The 20841-nt window shown below is 44.7% G+C and overlaps 2 protein-coding genes and 1 pseudogene across 2 annotated transcripts in view; all 3 read left to right on the forward strand.

Annotated features, from left to right (window-relative positions):
* Positions 1-8005, forward strand: part of LOC139049284 (fatty acid synthase-like) — a 62209-nt gene extending 54204 nt beyond the window's left edge. The window contains exons 14-16 of the mRNA XM_070524662.1: positions 3818-4075; positions 5642-5815; positions 6963-8005. Of these exons, the coding sequence (XP_070380763.1) occupies positions 3818-4075; positions 5642-5815; positions 6963-7996 (1466 nt within the window). The 3' untranslated portion in view covers positions 7997-8005. The remainder of the gene's footprint in view (positions 1-3817; positions 4076-5641; positions 5816-6962) is intronic.
* LOC139048494 (uncharacterized) lies at positions 1617-3139 on the forward strand (annotated as a pseudogene).
* Positions 8005-20841, forward strand: part of LOC139048849 (fatty acid synthase-like) — a 29496-nt gene continuing 16659 nt past the window's right edge. The window contains exons 1-5 of the mRNA XM_070523723.1: positions 8005-8181; positions 8383-8537; positions 10473-10691; positions 11933-12262; positions 12839-12958. Coding sequence (XP_070379824.1) covers positions 8468-8537; positions 10473-10691; positions 11933-12262; positions 12839-12958 — 739 coding nt within the window. The 5' untranslated portion in view covers positions 8005-8181; positions 8383-8467. The remainder of the gene's footprint in view (positions 8182-8382; positions 8538-10472; positions 10692-11932; positions 12263-12838; positions 12959-20841) is intronic.

The following is a 20841-nucleotide window of genomic DNA, read 5'->3' on the forward strand; positions in this document are numbered from 1 at the left end:
GCCCCAAACACTGAAGTGAGCGTGTGGCTTTCTTTGAAACAGTAAATCAGCATTTACATTGTGACAGGAAAGTCGTATTGCTGGGAGATTTTAATTGTGTATGTTACGCGGCCGATCGAGTGAAAAACCTCCCAGTGCGTGACAAAAGTGCTTTACTTTTAAACACACTAGTTCAAGAATATAATCTGGATGACGTCGGTAATTTCCTGTGTACTACCGGCACGCCTGCATTCACACATTTTCAAGGGCAAAGTCACGCAAGGCTAGATAGAGGGTATGTCGCACTGGAGCTTGTTCCGATGTGTGGCAGCTATAGTGTGAAACACGTCTCGTTCAGCGATCACAGCCTTGTAACTTTTAGTGTAGGTACCACAGAAAGAAAATCGAAGTTTAACTGGAAGTTGTGGAAGTTCAACGATGGGCTGTTAATGAACGAGTCCTTTTGCGAAAGCGTGAAGCAAAAGTTAGATAATTTGATTGAAGCCGAAGATGGCAACGTGCTAGAATTATGGGAAAACTTTAAACAAGGCGTCAAGATCAGTGCTATAGAAGAATCCAGTAAAGAGAAATTTATTAAAAGGAAAAAAGAAAATGAAATGCAACGTGAGCTTGATTTTTTGTACACCGTGGAAAGCGAGAGACCCGGGAGCCGAACAAAGGAGATAAGAGAACTGAAAAGCCAGCTTGAGCTTATCGAAGAAGAGAAGTTCAAAGGAGCAGTTATAAGGGCACGAGCTGAAAGGGCTTGGCTAGGTGAGACACCGACTAAACGAGCCTTATCTGACGAAAAGGCATACGCGAGACGAAATGAAATCAGAATGATTCAATACGAGAACGATATCACGAGCCAACCTCAAAAAATTGAAGAGGTGTTTCTTGATTATTATAGCAAATTATTCGGGACTGTTAAAGACGTCACAGAAGAATTCAAGACGGACTTTTTGTCAAACATGCCGCAATTAGAGGAAGACATTCAAAAACGTCTGGAGTGGCCTCTGAGCATCACCGAAGTGGAAGGAGCCATAGATGATTTAGTTGTAGGCAAGTCTCCGGGACCTGATGGACTCGGAGCGGCCTTTTATAAAGCCTTCAAAAGTGATGTCAGTGAGATCCTGTTACGGTTGTTTAAGGAGGCCTATGCGCAGAAACAGGTTCCCCCTTCTTTTCGGACATCGCACGTAGTCCTGATACCGAAATCAGAGGACCCAGAAAAATTGTTAGCTGTTGACGCTTACCGGCCGATATCACTAATGAATGTAGACTATAAGATATTTACAAGAGTGCTGGGAATGCGATTACAGGGAGTGGTGACCAGAATAGTAGGGTCGCATCAAACATGCGGCATTAAAGGGAGGTCTATCTACACAAACATTCATATTGCCAGAAGCATCTTAGAATACTGTAATGACCTAGGTGAACACTGTGCCATGTTACAGTTAGATATGCAGAAGGCTTTCGACCGTGTGGCCCATAAAATTCTTTTCAGTATTCTAGAACACATAAAGGTAGGGGATTTGATCTTGGATGGGGTAAAGATGTGCTATCAAGACTGTACCTCCAGCCTCATTATAAACAAGGAGGTTATCAAATCCTTTAGTGTCCGGTCATCTGTGCGCCAGGGGTGTGGTTTGTCGCCTCTTTTATTCGCAATTTACCTAGAGCCGCTTTGTAGGAAAATCAAGAATGACAACAGAATATCGGGTTTCAGAGTGCAGTCCGCGGAGGTGAAAGTGCTGGCATACGCGGATGACATCGCGTTGTTTTGTCGGGATAAAGAAAGCATCGAAATCGCGGTCGCAGAGGCTTTATCATACTGCAGAATGACAGGCAGTGCTATCAACTTCGATAAATCCCTAGGGGTATGGATCGGCAACTGGGAAGACCATCCGAGTACGTTTGCAAATATCCGCTGGACAGTCACGCCGGCAAAGTACCTGGGGGTGCCGCTTGAGCACTACCGTGATGCCGTTGATTACTGGAATGCCGAAACTGAAAGGGTTCGTGAAGGTACACTTAAATGGGGAGGCCGCAATTTCTCTATGTTTGCTCGTGCGACAGTGTGCAACCTGTTTGCCGTTGCCAAAATTTTTTACGTGCTCCAAGCGTTGTGCATGTCAAGGGCTAACATACAACGTTTACACAGAGTACTTGCAGTGTTTGTATGGGGTTCAAGCTGGGAGCGCACCAGTCGCACTAATCTCTTTCGTTCGGTTAAAAATGGAGGATTAGGTCTGGCACATTTGTTCATTAGGCAGATTGTGTCGCGGTTTGTTTTCTTACGGGACCAAAATGACCCATTTTTATTAACTATGTTTCAGACAAGGCTGAGCGAAGCTATACCTGAGTTTATTGTATCGTCACATCGGTGCAGTCAAGGCAGAGCGCGTGGTTTCCTAAAAGAGGTAGTCTTGGCGTTTCAGCTGTAAAGGTTCGGTTCTCCATGGAATACCTAAGTAGGGTACCACGAAAGCGCTTATATAAGGACCTGGTAGACACAATGTTGCCGGTGCCGTTGTATCGCTCGATGTTCTGCATTGGACCTGAAAAGGACGTACTAAAAAGAGTAAAACGAATGCCAGTACGCCCATCGGTAAAGTCCTTCTTTTTCCAGCTCCACACCAATACTTTACCTGTGAAACCGTGGCTAGATGAAAAAGGTCTTTCCGTGCCTTGGAGCGTCAACTGTTTACTATGCCGGAAACCCGAAACAATAGAACACATTTTTCTAGACTGCTGGGATGCTGTTTTCCATTGGGACATATTACAGAGAACACTAAAGAAGGACTTGCCGATTACACCATACGGGATTCGTTTCTTGCCTACTCTAAATGAAGACAAAGTACCCTATGACATGTTCATGCTGGTGTCCTTACATAGCTTATGGAAAACTAGAATGGCCGTGAGACATGCCGAAGTAAATGCCCGGCCTGTTAGAGAATACTTCATTGAAAGCATTTGTCATATTAAGGAAATGTATAATTTGCAAAAAGAAAAACCAACATGGCTCAGTGTGATGACTGAGCTAGCGAATTTTAAGCGATTTTAGCCCTGTGACTGCCAACCAATGGCAGAGATGTTGTCGTGACCGTTGTCTATTGTTAAAATGTCTTGTTTTGTAGCCTTGTTGCCATGTCGGTAATAAAGACAAAAAAAAAATACTCGTGGCTCAGTGGTAGCGTCTCCGTCCCACACTCCGGAGACCCTGGTTCGATTCCCACCCAGCCCGTCTTGCAAGAGTTGAGCCAAAGCCACTTCTCCTCTGTCGTGACGTCACGGTGTCACGTGGTTTCAAGGTGACACCGCCGCGCCTGAGGAGCTGGGTTCAGCTCTCGTAATATGCGTCGCATAAAAAAAAATTTCGTAAGAACTCACCCGACGCAGTGGCTAAGGCGTTACACGAGGAATTACACGTTCGATTCCCGAATTCTGCATTCCGATGGGGCGGAATGCATGCAAATCTCACGTGTACCATGTTTTGCTTACACGTTGAAAACCTTACGCGGCCAAAATTAACTCGGAGCCACCCACTAGAGCGTCCCTCATAACTCGCTGTCATGTTTCGCGACGTTAAACCCCAGTGTTTTGTTTCTAAATAGTAAGCTACATAGGCCTCTCTGAAGCTTGAAAGTGTTCCCACTGTTATTTAGAGTATCCGGACTCCCACATAACACAACGATGTGACAAGTCGGTGATCTCACGCGAGTCTTCCTTTGACCAGTAGTTATGCCCTGGTCCAAAGGTCATTCTACTATGTGAGTGGAAGACACTCTGCACTTCGTTGAAAGTGCTGACGAGAATGTCTCGCGCATGTGACCAGGTACCCTGCGCCTTGTCGTGACCATCATGTACTCCTCCGGCGAGTTCGAAGTCTGTGAACAAGGCGGCGCGGTGGCGGCAAGCGGTTGCATTCGCGTTGCCGAAGGTGGATCCTCGGCGTTCGACACGGACCTGCAGGTGACCTGTGCCGAGAGCACAGCCTACGAGCTGGACGCCGAAGGCATATACAAGGAGCTCACCGTGCGCGGTTACGACTACCAAGGAGCTTTCCGAGGCATCATGCAGGCAGGCTTACAAGGTGAGACATTCATTTCTGGTGTGCGCGAACCACAGCGTTGTTTGCTCCCACCCTGGTCTATAGAGCAAAAAGAAGCGAGCTCGCGCCCATGTGTTAATGAGGGAGAAATAAGAGAATGATGCCAACAGCTTGAATAAGATCGCTACAGCTACGCAAATGCTGCTTGCACGCAGGCGGCTTGTGCGCCTTAGCGGACAACAGTTTCGCGAATGAGAAGAATGAGCAAACGCATAATTGACGAGAGTCTGTTAATTGGCTTTTGGTAATTGGAGCGACTACGGTGTGCGTTTGTATTACACGCCTGAAGACAGTCACATTCGAAACCAAATTCATTTTTTTACACTTCTAAAACGTTCTCCGAGATATATGTAATCAAATTTTGCCCTCAGTACGGTAATTTTCGATTGGGAGGTGCCAATCGGAACTCATAGAGAAACCCCTTTATGACGCAGCTCATTATGAAAGAATGGTGAACGCCAGTCTTACTTATACCAGCCTACATCAGGGGCGGAGTTGTAATCAGTAACTGTAACTAGACTGGCATGCTATGCGGAATTAGTTAGGCCACCTGCGGGGCTCGTCTTCTTATTGGGTCTTGAGCCTCTGAATGCCAAATTAGCATACCGAGATTGAAATTCTATAATGAATATCTCGGAATATATGCTCGCTTAAAAAATCAAGCAAAACGAAGTAGGCTTCGAGTGCGATTGTCTGAAAAATTTTATATGAGAACACACTGTAGCCGCGAAATAAAAAAAAATTCATTTTTCTGCCGTACTCTTTTTGCTCGGCATACTTCTGACCGCCTAAGCTGATGAACCACCTATGCAAGGAAGTATTGTGTAGCTAGTTTGGCGTTTTCATTAACGTATTTCAGTGTTTCACTGTGAAGGTGCTGTATGTCTATGACATTAACTTATGTGCTACGACTACCCCATTATGTTTATTTCCTCCAAGTATTTGCACTAGGAAGTGCCTCAATATTTTTTCATGGATCTCACTGTGAATGAAGTCCTATTTTTATATCAACACGATTCTGCGTTGTGTTTACCAAAAGCCCAGTATAGGCTCTTGTACTATGCGTTCACGAACTGCATCCTACTTTGTGCCGGGGTATGTAGTTCTGAACCGTCACCCAACGAAATCTGTTGGAAAAGTGTTCGTATTTTTGGTTTTCGAATGATTTATTACATGGTCGAAACTGCCGCAAATCTGTAGTTGTAGTTACTAGTGTTTCCCTCTTTTGTTCTCACCTATCTGGCCCTGTTTTCGCCAACACAGACAGCTATGCTACACGCTCTGTTCTCAGGAGTACTGCGTGCAACGCACACGGAAGACGAGAGACACAAATGTAATATACAAACGTGTACATCTTCGTGCGTTCGTCTTGCTCTGCAAGTTACTGACCATGAACCGACTACACCTGTCGTCTGCCATTGTGTCAAGTCTGTCATCACCGGAGACTGCTCAATATTCTCGAATGAATAGGAATATGTTTTGACATGTTTTAACGCTTCTTGTACTCTGTGGTAAATAACACTAGCTTCCTTATTTGTTTCTGGCCAGAGCCGCGCGGAAAGCTCCAATGGAAGGAGAACTGGGTGACCTTCGTCGACAGCATGATACAGTACGTCATGTTCACAAGCTCTGTTCGAGTGCTCCGAATGCTTACCAGCATTGAATTTTGTAGCTTGGACCCCTACGTACACGCTGAAGTGGTCAAGAAGGACGGGGACGCAGGTGAGCATTACTTTCCGAAATACCGTATATAAGCTGCATGGTGGCCGGATTTAACAGTGTGCTTAACTGAAAGAACATAGTGATTACTGATGACATGCTTACAGTCACATATATAAACAGAAGGAGACAAAGTGAGGTATTAAGAAAAGGCCCCAGCTATAGCTGCCCACTAACCTAGTACTCTGAACAATTAATTAAGAAAGCCCATGGAAAAGAATGACAAAAGATGATTGCGAAAGTTGGAACCAGGGACATTTATACGCAATAAACGTGTATCTCGGTTGTGTTCACAGGATGTCGAGTAAAATCGCAAGGTGTTTCCATCAGTTAAAAGCGTGCCAGTTGTAAGCGCTACGTAGGTGATTCGCAAATGCGTTGCGGAACGACTGACCAGGCATGCGCTTGCGTATTTGCCGTTTCACGCCGAAATGGGCTGCATACTGGAAGGTGCAACTTTGCTGCAGAATAAAAATCACGATTTCTCCAGACCTTGTGTGCAGCGTGCTTTCATCTCAAGATTGCAACGAACATGTGAAGCGTCCGCACACAAAGGGTACGACAATTATATAGGCGCAATATTGATGTTATTTTTTTGTTCGACAGTTTTCGCCTCGAGGTGCATGCCTTAGGAATTTGCCTACGGTAGAGATAAAGAAAGAAAGCCTAAATGATTCTTCTACACACCCTAACTACACACGCAATCAGCACAAATATAAATATTATTACAATATTATCGGTAGATACCCGAGAGACGAGCCGCCGTGAGAACGACGACGAAGTGGGTCTGTGCCCTTGGCGCGAGTGAATGTCGGCTTGGCGCTCTGGCTCCAGTCTAGTTTAAATAGTCTGTAAATAGCCTCTTTTGTCTGTGTCTTTCTACACGTAACACTATATATTGTTGAAGTAAACGTCTATTAGGGTCGTTAAGTAAATAAATACGATTCCGTCGCATTTTTCAGCAGCAGCATGTTTTGATGTTCAGGAAATTGAAAGTAAATACGACTGAAAGGCACGGTTTTATGCACAGCCGAGTCTCATCAACTAACTCTTTCTCTCGATACCCCTGATATGTACAATGTCAAAATTTTCAAAAATTTTACATGTGCATATTTTTCAGCTATGCTCCTCTCTTTACTCCTTTGCACAGGTGTGGAAGTCATCTGCAATAAGATCACAGACACTTGCCGCGCTGGAGGTGTCATCATACGAGGTCTAAAGACCAACACCATCGACAGCGGCGCCAAACAACAGACGCCGCTCGTCGAAGAGTATCACTTTGTGCCATACCTGGACGACAAGGAAAGCAAGGACAAAAGAGAGTCTCTCACGCGTGAATACGTTGCGGTCTGTTGCAGCCTTGCGAGACGGGCCCTCAAAGACTTCTGCGAGAGCAACTCCTCTCTTCGTGACGCTATGAGCGCTGTCCGTAACGTTCCCGAGCACGTTGTTAGCCAGTATCTTAACGAGCCCGATAAGAATCATGCCCTCCTGCGCTTTCTTAATACTCTCCATGAGCAAAAAGACCGCACTCGCAATACCATTGCAGCGTATATCAAGTCAGCTCTGCCTGCAGCCAAGGAAGACTTGGAAACCGATGTACTCAACACCGCTCTTTATGAGGAAGATCCTCTCAGATTTCTCCTTGACACCGTGGTCGAAAACACGAACCCGAAGAAGCTGCGAGTACTGGAATTTGCTGCTCAAGGGAGCGACTGCCTGCTGGTCTCCTGGGTGACAACGTATCTTTCCAACTTCAGTTTGTTGCCCACTACCGAATACACAATTGCACATTCGTCTCCAGAGAGACTGTCGGGAAAGATCCCTCAAGGTACCACAGTAGTGTCATTGGGTTCGGCAGCATCCAGGAAGAAGCTTCCTGAAGTGGACTTGATTGTGGCCCGAAGCGCCACGTGGTCCTCTGGAGAAACCAAGAACCTCGCCGATGAAGTGTCTTCAATTTGCAGAGAAAACGGTTTCGTTCTGATTGCCCAACGCACAGCACTGACACCCGCGGAATCGCTCCTCGGCAAAATCGGGGGCGTCGAACTAGAAGTAACCCCTGCCGACGAGGTGGAAGCACAGTTCTTGAAGCATGGGCTACGCCTCGTGGCTTTGAAGTCGAATAACGTGTCCGCCCTCTATCTGTTCAGGAAGCGTTCCGTGCCCGTCGAAGAGGCGTAGCAGGAAATATTCCCGGTTAACCGCAAACGTAGCGACTTGGTGGATTTGGTAAAGAAGAAAGTTCTTGACTACGAGTGGAAGCCGCAAGGAGAGAACATCTGGCTACTCGCGGAGGAGGCTGGAGCAAGCGGCGTCGTTGGTTTGACAAACTGCCTCCGATACGAGTCCGGTGGGAGCCATATCAGGTGAGAAATCATCACAATGATCGAACATATTGTGTCCTTTTTTTAGGCTTCGATGTCGTATTCTTTCGAATGGCCGAATTTATATCGTTGATCATAAAGTGAGCCTAATGTCACTTTCGTGCTTCAGTGTTTTAAGGTTCCAGCTATGGATTACGACGCTAATGAGTTCACAACTGGTCTATGTGATTTCATCAAACGTAGATGTGTGTTCGATGCTGGTTCTACCGAGACGAACGCGGTGGCTGACTTCAACCCAGGAAATCCAAAATACCAGGCCGTGGTAGCAATGGACCTCGTCATGAACGTTTACCGAAATGGGCAGTGGGGTTCCTACCGGCATGTGATCGCAAAATCATGTGAGTTCTTGCCTTTCCCATGCTTCTTTATTTTCACAGGATCCCATGTGAAGAATCATAGTTGTCTGAAGCTGCGCTTTATTAAAGATAGTGCTGAAACTTCTTTAAAAGGAGTAATTTTCTTCAAGTTAAGTCTCATTTTCATCAACCTTTCCGCAGAAGGGTAGAAGAGAAAAGCCATCTCTTTAAGCGCTCCTGAGGTATGTTCAGCCAAAGAAGCCAAAGTAGTTTGACCAAACTCCCTATCACATACAGGCACGCATCAGATAGGTATAACGAAATAATTTATTCAGCAAAAAGGCACCTCGCTTTCACTGTGAAGCGAAAAACACAGCAGTGGAGCCCGTGGAATTTTGGAATATGCAATGCGTTTTCGAGTTATAAATTTAATAAACTAAATGAAAATAAAATGAAAACCAACAAAATGCTATGTGCGTTCACTGGTTAAGAAGTATTTCGAAAATGACAACAGCGTTCATCGGTAATGCACACGTTGATAACAAAGTCAGCAATGATTCTACTGTTGAGCAGCATAGACTAATAATGTTTCAGCGTCTATGATGCAAAATTTGTAAGTGGTATATACGAGTGTAGGAAATATAATAACCGGCGTTTAAGTGCAGGGAGAGCAAGTGCATATACATCACGCAGAAAGGAGACGTTGTGTCCGAACCCATAATCATAAAGAAAAGCGAAAGTTCACTATCGTAGGAGATACTCTATTTACTAGGGAAGTATATATTCACTGTAAGCCTGTACAAGCGGTGGGAACTGACTCATCGGAACAAAAGCCACCGTAGTATGCCACTGCACGCTGAAACTACGAGTGCTATCGACCATTTGAGGTGGCCATGAATATTTCACGTCCAAAAAAGTGCCCCCGAGAACGCTGAGTTACAGCGTGAGTAAATGCGGTGGCACCAGGTGGTCCGCAGGAAGCATCGGTAAAGTGCTCTGGCTTCTAAAACTAAATAATATGCTATACTGCAGTTGCCTACGGGCGTCAGTGCCTTAGGTGTACTTTCTTACAGCCCAAGACGGGCAACTTCGCTTACGAGGGAGTACAGATGTCAGCAAAAAAAGGCTGTTTTAGTCGCCACTCAGTTTGATTTATTAGTTCATCTAGGATACGTTTTTAACGGGAGAGAGAAGATACGCTCAGCTAATGAGGATTTATCACTAGCAATCATTACATTTTTACTCGCAAACATGCATGAGTCTTGTCTACAGCTCTTTCCGAAGGCACCTACTGTGACTGCCGCTTGAGAAATCTTGCAACATCAGTGATTATTTCGGATGTTTTGTAACTTTTGCAACATAATATTTCGTACTATTCTTCCTGCTATACCACTTTCAGAAACAATGAGTCAAACTAGTTGCCAATCAAAGACATACCCAGCTAACCAATCCTTGCCATCCCCTCTCCACTACACACTAAACCTAAACACACTGCCCTGGTGGTCGTTATGTCTTCTCAACTTGTTCGGTTTGACCTATCTGCTAGTTCTTTAATAAATATTTTGTATTGCTCTTGCTCTGATACTTCTTTACCAGTTGCGTATATCCACTATGAAGATTCCACAAAAGCCGAGTGGGAGTAGGGAAAGGCATTTGAACATTCCTGAAGAGCAGTGGAAACACTTCAAAAGATATCAGAAATGGGAAATTACAATAAACAATGCAGCAAGGGATAGGCCTTGTAATTGTATATTGGGGCAGTTCCTAAACCAGTGGAAATCCTTGAGCCACAGAGTACACAGCTCTATGACAAATTATTAAATAGTACGCTGCCGACGATGGTATGGGATAAAGAAAATCTCTTCTGATGGAGGCGGACAGTGTTTCTGGCATGTATTTTGCTTTAAAACTAAGGAAAGTAGGCGTGAGTACAACATTGCATGTGTTTTTTTTTTCTTTCATGAACGCCTACTTTAGTGGAAACAACGAAGAACAGCACACAGTTTGCAGTGCTGAACTTGGGAAAACGTGGCGAACTCTCCAGTCTGGAATGGTACCAATCCCCGGTGCCCTACGCTTCTCTGCCCCTCTCCAAGACTGCGACTGAACCAATATTGTGTGATGTCCACTTCGCGGCGGTCAACATTAGAGACGTCACGTTCGCCAGTGTAGAGCTGCCGCCAGAGGCCTTTACAGGTGAGTTCATTTAGAATTTGCATATATGGTCCCATGGAGAACCAATATGCGCTTTCTTTCAGCAATTGCTACCCACTCTTCCATTCACCGAGAGACGTCACGTAGCTCAAAAGATAACCGTGGAATGCAGGCAATCCTGAACTAAGGCATAGATAATCAAAGTGGACCTATACTGTTCCAGAAAAAGCGTGTCGACCACGCAAATATATTTGGTGCCACGACTACCTTAGCTCCTGTGAAAGCGACATGTAGGTTTTCCTGACTACATTGCCTCATTTTGCTCACAAGGTTGTGTACTTCCCCGTCACTTCATCTGCTTCCTGTCAAGTCAACAATTTTTAACTGCTGTCAACAAGCGCACTTACCGTCACAAGGGCTGCTTTGCCAAGAAAAACAACGCCAACGTTCCCTAGCTGCTACTTACCATTAAACGTGGCCATCTAAGAAAAACTTCCGCATGCCAATTACAAGAACAGTAGGGTGGCACTTGAAAAACTTGCACCTTACGTACCCTGATGACGCGCAAGAACTGTCCCACACTGAACACCGGGCGGGCACACACTGTAACTGTGAGCATGGTTGGTTTACCTCCACGCCTATCGCGTTTGTTCTTTTTTCTTTTGCTGCTGCTTTCTGTGGTGATAAATTTGAAAGATTCAATTCACTCACCCACCATCCAGTTGGTCTTAGAGCGACAGTCTTATCACATGAGCTAACTAGCTGGCCTATCTCCTAGCAAACGTCTTCGGAAAATGTTTTACCTTGTGTATAGCGACCCACTGTTGTGGCCCAGTGTCTATCGCATTTTGCGACTGGTCAAGTTATCGAACGTTTGACGCTCTGCAATTTCGGCCGTATTTCAGTGGGGGTGAAACGCAAGAACGCTCATGTACTTCATTCAAGTTCACGGTAAAAATCGCGGAACACCCACCACTAAGCGTTGCAGTATGTATTTCTGGACCTTAAATTCCAAAATTTGAACAATTAGTCTTTCGAAAGAAACTACCTGCGTCATTCATGCAAATGTCGTGTTTTTCGTAACAAACTATAAAATCCCTTATAGGCGAGGGTGTGAGATATGCAGCACGTTTCCCGTTTAACCTTCACATATAAATTTCTTTTCATGATTTAAATGTGCAAATGTTTTGAATCGAATATCTTGGCAACGTTTTGCGAAAAAGCCCAATGGCCGCATCCACCACTAGGCATCAGCCAACATCATGATATTTCTGCTGCAACAGGCGACTTGGCGAATTCGGAGTCCATTCTCGGACAAGAGTTTTCTGGAATGGACCAAACAGGACGTCGTGTCATGGGCCTTGTGTCAAGCCAGGCATTGGCTACCGTGGTTGCAGCAGACCCCGAACTTCTGTGGGAAGTTCCTGATGCGTGGACCCTGATGGAAGCGTCAACCGTTCCTTTGTCTTACTCAACCGCTTACTACGCCTTGTTGGTGCGGGGCAACATGCGGCCAGGAGAGTCTGTGCTCGTCCAATACGGCAGTGGATGCGTTGGGCAGGCTGCAATCGCCATCGCTCTGTCCATGGGGTGCACCGTCTTCGCAACTGTCGGTAAGCGCGCGCAGCTTCGCAGGTCTCTGTAAATTATTGCAGTGACTACAGTTTTGCAAAGAACGCTCGATATTCTGCAGCATTGATTTCAAAGTGAAGCAGAAGCCATGCATATGCACTGTTTTTAGTTTTTCACCAAACAACTCAGATAAAAGTACCAACCTGGTGTTAGCAAGCCACACGAGTTTATGGAGGCGGGCTATAGAATACAGTAATCGTGTAGCATAAGAGCCGTTGCATGTGAGTTCGTACTCCAGTAACGCAATCCAGTTACTAGAGTAGGGGACGCATCCTTTAAACTGTAGAAGAATTACAATATGGCAGCCTCGCACACAGAACCTCATGCACGGTGACATCTAGGTGACTGTAGCTTGCTCCATTCAGCAACAAAATATCGAAATTGCTATTTGTTCTTTCTTATTGCTCAGCGCTTTCCATCAGCTGGTGTGCCGCGTGGTGAAAACAAAGTTCTGCTTCGTCCTGCTTAGGCAAAGTGTGCTGCATATATAAGCTGGAAGAGCTTAGTTTTAGTGCCCGTGGCTTCAACTGGTTTTACCATCTTCTCGTGGTGACCAGGTTCGACAAAAGAGCGGCACTTCATCAAGAACCGGTTCCCACAGCTTCAAGACAGGCACATCATAAGCTACAACAGCCGTTGCTTAGAAGAACACATCCTTCAACAGACCAAAGATAAAGGTGAGAAGTTGAAGTTCGTGTCTGATGGAAATCACGATTCTGAACACCCATAATACACGCATCTGACATTTCGCAAGCGTTCAATGACACAGTATATGTCATCCTCCTATTCTGCTGAGTTTTTCTAAGAGATGTCTTATCGTATGATAGCGTCATTTCTGAAACGGGTCTCGTCTTTGTGAATCCACCTTCTAGTATCACGAGAACATTTACAGATGGAGACCATATAAAGAATAATCAAATCATTCGTGATTATTGCTTTGATGTGCACCGCCCCGGCGTCGTAATTATGTTGTGGCAAGTTTTTCTAAACATTCGTCGCAATCACCCGCAATAATAAGCTTTTAAATCGAGGCGATTCCGGTATATACTAATTTCAAAAACGAATGTCGTCACTCATTCGAGTTTCATTGAAGTACTGTAGCCAAACGCCGTATTGCCACCAGCGAAACGCGTCAGGCGCGGGGCCTGTATGCAGCCGGTCCCCTGTGTCGCGCTCACCCGAGAACACGCTGTGATGTCCGCGCGTGGCGCATGCCTGCATATATATATATATATATATATATATATATATATATATATATATATATATATATATATATATATATATATAGAGAGAGAGAGAGAGAGAGAGAGAGAGTTTCGACTGAAAACACCTGACACGAATTGAATTACGCCCTGCCACACAGAAATTTTCGAGTATTTCTTAGTAATTGAAGAGCAGCACGCACGCATAGCGTAATCGAGTGACCAAAGTTGGCGTCCACTATAACCGTTGATCGGTTACGCATACCACGTGACATGAGTTTTCATGTACAAGGCCCTCTAAAGAGCGGCACATAGCTAGTGTAATGTATCTAGTGACCGCCTGACGGTTTGTTTCGAACGCGGTTAGAGGTATTAACCGCAGCCAACTGATGCTCTGCGGTTAGAGGTATTAGATAGATAGATAGATAGATAGATAGATAGATAGATAGATAGATAGATAGATAGATAGATAGATAGATAGATAGATAGATAGATAGATAGATAGATAGATAGATAGATAGATAGATAGATAGATAGATAGATAGATAGATAGATAGATAGATAGATAGATAGATAGATAGATAGATAGATAGATAGATAGATAGATAGATAGATAGATAGATAGATAGATACCGGCAACTGCGTGAAGTGTCCCGAGAATACTCATCCTTGTCAAAAGACGCAATCACGCTCATCCTATGAATGTAGACACAAACCAAAAGCAGGTGTACAAAGATAACATGGCTTTCGGTTAGTTTCAAATTTTCCAACGGCCCTCTTTCGCGTATAAACACAGCACCAAATACACGGCTATTCTGTCGCTCAGATGTCGTTTGTGCGAAGAACTACTACGGCACATTGTCATTCAGCAGATATCCCCACTGCCAAAGTGTTCTGTCTTGAGATACTTCGTTACCCCCTGCATATTTTCTTCGCTACTGTCCTTGTCTTTGTACTAATGTGGCGCAGTGTTTTGTTTCGCTTCATTATCTCTCACTGTATTCCCGTACAAAAATGAGTGTTGATTAACCATTGATATATTGTTGGGGAATTGTTGAAACAACTGACTTCAACAAATTTTCAAGAGCAATTGAGTTCACTCAATCCTTGCACAACAATATTACCGTTGAGTGTTCTCAATAAACAATTTATTGGGTAATTTGAGTTGATTTTTCTAGTTGTTCTTTTGTTGTGTAGCAGTTGAGGCCAGTATACAATAATTAGGACTCGCATATGAAGACATTCCAAACATGTTTTGCGATGCGTTCCAACCTCATTCCTGTCATTTTGCGGCAGGTAGGTTCTTCTTTCGCCTCGCTTTCATTAATAGAGAATTATGTGTGACCGATGGGGTGGAATCGAACGTCGGCTGTCGAGCCCGGTACTCTAACCAATAGGCCACGAGCGCGCGCATACTCCTTTCATTCGAAAGCCAGTGAGCTCTGAAATGCTTGGCGTGTGCGCCGCGTGCCACTTCCTGGTGCTGTCGCTACAGCTGGCGCTTTGAAGCGCCTATCCCCGGGACCGCCCCACTTTCGTAGCCATTTTCGCTACGTAAAAACTGCAACGTTAGACTAGATTCATGACCGCCCAAGTTCATAACGATTTATTTCTTTGCCGGTGTACAAATGCCATCGTCGTTTTAACATACACTAGACGACATAACCACCCGCCGTGGTTGCTCAGTGGCTATGGTGTTGGGCTGCTGAGCACGAGGTCGCGGGATCGAATCCTGGCCACGGCGGCCGCATTTCGATGGGGGCGAAATGCGAGAACACCCGTGTGCTTAGATTTAGGTGCACGTTAAAGAACCCCAGGTGGTCGAAATTTCCGGAGTCCTCCACTACGGCGTGCCTCATAATCAGAAAGTGGTTTTGGCACGTAAAACCCCAAATATTATTATTATTAGACGACATAACCATTGGTACTATCCGAAATGAGCACGTTTTGGGGAGCAGAAGAATGCGAAACTCACTTGCCAACACGGTGACTACGCGCATGTGGAGTTCGCCAAAAGTAGACACGGCGGCAGCGCGGCCGGCGATAAGACAGGTGCCGACAGGCGACGACGCTACCTTCGAGCATCGGACGCACTGTGGGAACCGTAGGATGCAAGCGCGCACACGCTACAAACATACACGGGTGAGGTCTTCGAATTTCCTGCGACGTACCCTCTGTCCGTAAAGCAAATATAGTTTTTGTCCAATGTCCGTGGTACTAGAGATCAAAGAATGAACGCGCTTTGAGATCGCAGCGCGCAGCCGCTATAACCATTGACTTCAAAGAGCTTCAGATTCAGCAACAGCCGCAACAGTATCACAGCTAATCGCTGTATCTGCGGCAGCTCCCGTTTCTCGCCTTGCAAGCAGTACGCGATTTATTTGAGCCTCGCCGAACGGTCGTCCTCTCCCAAGCCTGCAGGTCTCGTATGTTCACTTAAGAACACCAAAGGGAAATGAAAGAAATACAGGTAACGGACTCTTATTGTACCTTACTTGTCACCTCGTCATCTGCAAAAACGCTACAAACTATTTTAGAAGCTTTATTTTTGTAAAAATAGCAAAACTAGTAGTAATTTTTATTTCTAGATGGCGCGACAAACGTTAAGGTAACGTTCGGGTATGTATGTGTGCGCGCAAACGGGCGCAACCGAGCTTCGTTTTGCGCACACTTTTGCAACAGTACACATGGTTACCGCTAGTTTCGTAGTCGCATTTTTTGGTCGTAGTATTTATTGTTTACGCTATAAATTAGGCAGTTCTTAATAATTTATGAAGGTTAGTTGATAAAAAATTATTGCTAATTAATTAGTGGTTCTTAAGTGCCGTTATTTTGTGTTTGAAAGGTTTTCATAACTGAATACGATAGTGAGACCATGTGAAGCTGTGAACGGCTTTCGGACTCAGTTATTCGGTTCCAATTGTGCGGTGGTTCACGCCTCGTGCTTCTTGATGAAAGTATTTTGTTTTCGGACATCATGATGCACATTTTAGTGGAATGCTTTAACGATGATAAGTGGGAAGTTTATCCGGTGAAGTGGTTGGCTCACCCAACAACTAGTCTTCTACTGATGTGCGAGCCTGACGGTTTTGATGAGTTGCGCGGCAGAGGCCATGATGCCTGTTGGAGAGAAGGCACCCCGAAACAGTCGCAGCCGCACTTCTGAAGATAGGTAAGTAATCTCGTTTTCTTGGTCACGTAGGCTTCTTTTCTATTTTGACATTGACGAGCGTGACATGTTAAGCACACCGTTCACTTTCTTGAAGCAAACCGCATGCCCCGAAGCAAATGCGCGCGATACTAACTGTCGCTGCCGCCGTCACTTTGTTTGAAACAATGGCAGGCGAAGAGGCAGCGGCGTCCCATGTGCGTAAAATTGCATTGCTTCATTTGTTCATGTTTAATAACGTTTCCTTCATTTGTATGAGAGAACACAATTGAAACATAAGGATCGGCTTTTCTGCGCAGTGATAATTTTGTACAGTGGCCACGTCATTTTTCATTGCGGCTCACGTATGCCGTCTAAGCGCTTGTTATCGCGTTCTGATACGTGAGAGGCGCGCTGCCTTTCAAGATATTTAGGCAGGCACTACGAGTTTAGGAGAACCGCGACAAATAATCGTGCAGCAGGTGTGCAGCTGTGCTACGCTTGTACCACACTCGTACCGGAAGGCAGTGTTGCACTTCACGCTTACGCATTTCGTAACTATGGCGGCATCCGTGGCAATTTGGGGATCGAGGTCGTGGATACGATCCCTGCAGCGGCCGCATTCCAAAGGAGCGGAATGCAAAAACGCTCGTGCATAGTGCATTGTATGCACGTAAAAATTTCCAGGAAGTCAAAATTAATACGGAGCTCCCAACTACGACGTGCCTCATAATCAGATCGTTGGTTTGGCACGTGGAACATCAGAATTTTTTTTCTGTAGTGGCTCATCGTATACCATACGGTTAGTGTGATCACCTTTTGTGCCGTAGCGGTTAAGCGCGCCTCGATTTAGGTTGCGTCTAATGATGCGGCGAAAATCCCTCTCTGGGATTTTCGGAGAACGGCCAACCGATTAGTCACAGCTTCCGCGCGGTGACTGTACATGGATACACAGCGCAAATGAACAGAGGTGTGGTGACGTGGTCAAAGAACACAGCCGCCGACGGGTTCACCTTATCGTCTATCACCGCCAAAACTACCGCAGTAAGCATCTTTATCTAGCGCGGCGGTTTGCCGTTGAAGACGTACTGTACAATTTTAATAAGCGATAACCGAAACATGCCACCGTTCTCTGCTGCCTCTTTGAGTTGGACCGATCCGAACATGGGTTGTTTCCAGAAGCGAAAGGAGCGCCAATCGGCGCGTTGTCGCCTCGAGCTAAGCGTCGCACTCGAGCACCGTTTGCGCGGTGAAGAATGACGCGTGCATGAAGCTAGCTCACTGCGCGGACGCTACCGCGCAACGCAAGGGCGTGCACGCGACGTTCTGCACACAAATCGCGCGGGATGATCGGAGCCACGCCGGAGCGCGGCTAGCTTCAAAGAAGCGGTACATGTTCTCACTCGTACAGGCACGCTCACGCTCGCATCGCTCTCGGGGTATGTTTAGGTCATCCCTTCTACTGGACTTCTACCAAAAGATTCGATATCTGTTTGGTATGGGCTGTGCACTGTCGCGTGGTCTTTGGTTCTGCGAGAGAGCCGGGAATATTTTCCCCACTGTGAAACATCGCTGTGCGTGTTTTAGCTAACATTTACCGTAGCAACCCATTCCTTCCTTTTCTCGACGGCACTCGTAAAGAGTCCCAAATTTTTACTTGTCAGTATAGTGTGTACTTCTATTTCGTGCGTAGTTATGTGCAGTGCGTGGCAGATTCTTAATCCGCGCAATCTCATTTTCTGTCCACATTCCCTTCTCACAGGTTACGTATGCAGTAAATTCCCAGATCCTAAAGTGTTCTACGCCAAAAGCACCTTGGCGTCGTGCAAGAGACACCCGTTGATATGTGGCTGATTCACTAGCAAGCTCGCATCAAGTGGGATTTTCAACTATGTTTTGTGTTACTCTGTGGTGTACCAGCTGCTGCATGGACGCTGTGAAGGCTTACTTTCGATTTGCTCTGGCGTTTAGTAGTAAAGGATGGGCTACCTTTTCAGGGGAGGCATTTACTTTTGTTTGTGAGAATGTTTACCAGCCTAACCAAGTGATACGTGGGTACTGTAAACAGCAGCACGAACAGAGGCGGACGACGAAATAGGTAGGAGCACAGACGAGCGCAAGCTCTACTAAATGTTTGCTTTTGATGACAAAGGTATTAAACACACTGGTCAACTTGGCAAAGGTAAAAATCCGTGCGTGCGTGGCGGAAACAGCCACGTGCGACAAGAAAAAAATATGAAAAAGCCATGTCATGTAGAATAAACGTGCGTGAAAAACGAGAACTATCGTTCAAATCTATTGAAAAAGCGAAAGATTTGTCTGATAAGTGATTCTACCCAACGGGAAATACTCTTTTGAGAACAACTTTTTCATACTAAGGGCAACAGATAACTTGGTTACGCAATTGTTTCGTTTGTGATTAATAAATATTGCTTCTGGAACTCCTCTGGTGTAGCGGTATAGAGCAGAAAGAACGATTCTTTCATCACAGAGACCAGAACACAAAAGGACTTACGGAAGCATTATTTATTGATCACGAAGAAATATTCATAAACAAGATTTCTGTGACCCTTAGTGGGAAAGAGTTGCTACAGTACTTCTCGTTACTATCGCTTACATGAGAAACCTTTCAGTTTTCATGTTTTTGTTAGTTTTTGGCGCACATGTTTATTCTATAGGACGTATTTCGGTCCTTTTTTGATGTGCCGGGCTGTGTATGCTGCGCATCCATGGCTTTTTCTTTGTGAAGTTGGCCAGTGTGTTTAAAATCTTCGTCTTCACGAATAAACTTCTACTTGAGTCAGCGTTCATGTGTGTTCCTACTTTAATTCATCCTTCTAGTCTCTGTTTGGGTGGTTGTGAAATATAAATGTACACCGAATTGGTGAAGTGTCCATAGAATTGATACATGAAGTTATTTGCGCTATTCATTTCAGGAAGAACGCTATAGGGACTTATCATCTCTTTGTTTTTGACACTGAGTACATTTTTCTAGTTCAATTTCAAGGAGTCCCCTCAGGAAGCCAATAAGAGTGATGGTAACTTCCTTTGTGTGTAAGATTTATGAATTTCATCCATTCAAGGCATGACATGGCACATGCCTGATCGTAGGTTGCAAGCATTTGTAGTAAGATCTACTTTTCGGTTCTCATGACGCTTCTTTGTACTGCGCTGCATTCTCCAGGCACATGAACCTTTTTATGCTCTAAGTGCATGCGTTCTTTTTCTATATGTTGGGGCGAAAATTGTAAACTTAAATATGCATATATATCATTTTCCTTGTAATCTTTTTCAACATGGGTGCGCTGTAGCTCCCTCTGTCTTTGAGTTACTGCTTTGTCCCAATTTTTATGCAACCTTTATATATTTTATGCAGCGAAATTCTGGTGCTATTTTAATAACATTTTATCTGTGAAATTGAGGTAATTGGTGTTTCGTATATGGTTTATTTGCGTTTTTCACTGTCTCAGCAATCGGGCTGTCGAGTCATTGGAACCTTTTCTCATACTGTAAGACTATGTCTGGGGTGCTTGATACTGAAAGTGCAGGTTTTATTTGGCTGTTTGGAATTGTGTTAGCCATGTGTTACTACCAATTTTCTGTGCTAAATAATTATTTTTTCTCTTATCGTTCAAGGTATTAGCCTTTCCTTATCTCTTTATTGACTGAGGTAGCACTTAGATGCTGGGTATAGGAAAAAAAGGCCCCAAGAAGTGCTTTAATTAGCTTTGTGCAAGTCCAGAAATATTACCTGAAAATGAGCTCACTAAATTGAGGAAATGCCACTAACGAACTCCTCTGTACCCCAAATTAACATAATCAAATGGCGTACTGTTTGTTCTTGACTTTTGCCAGGGAGATAAGCTGCTTTCATTATACAAAAGCTTTACAAGTTTATTTCTGCAGAAAGCAATCCTGGCTTGTCAGAAACACGATTCAGGTGTTCATCATGCCCGACAAATTTCTAAATGATGTCTCGTCAAATAATAGCTAAGTTGAGTGATGTTATTTTATAAAATAATTGGGCAACATGAAAATATATATATCTCGAAGACAAAGCTCAGGCAAGTCTACTTTGGTACTTCATTGAATTTTGATCACGGTGAAAGACGTGTGCTAAAGGTATATATTTACGTGAAATCATTCGTTTCAAGTTCGTTATTTTGCCTTCTCACAGTCAGCCGAAGCTCTTCCTGTGATGTGTTAG

This window comes from Dermacentor albipictus, chromosome 8 (assembly GCF_038994185.2).
Source record: "Dermacentor albipictus isolate Rhodes 1998 colony chromosome 8, USDA_Dalb.pri_finalv2, whole genome shotgun sequence".
Taxonomy (NCBI): Eukaryota; Metazoa; Arthropoda; class Arachnida; order Ixodida; family Ixodidae; genus Dermacentor; species Dermacentor albipictus.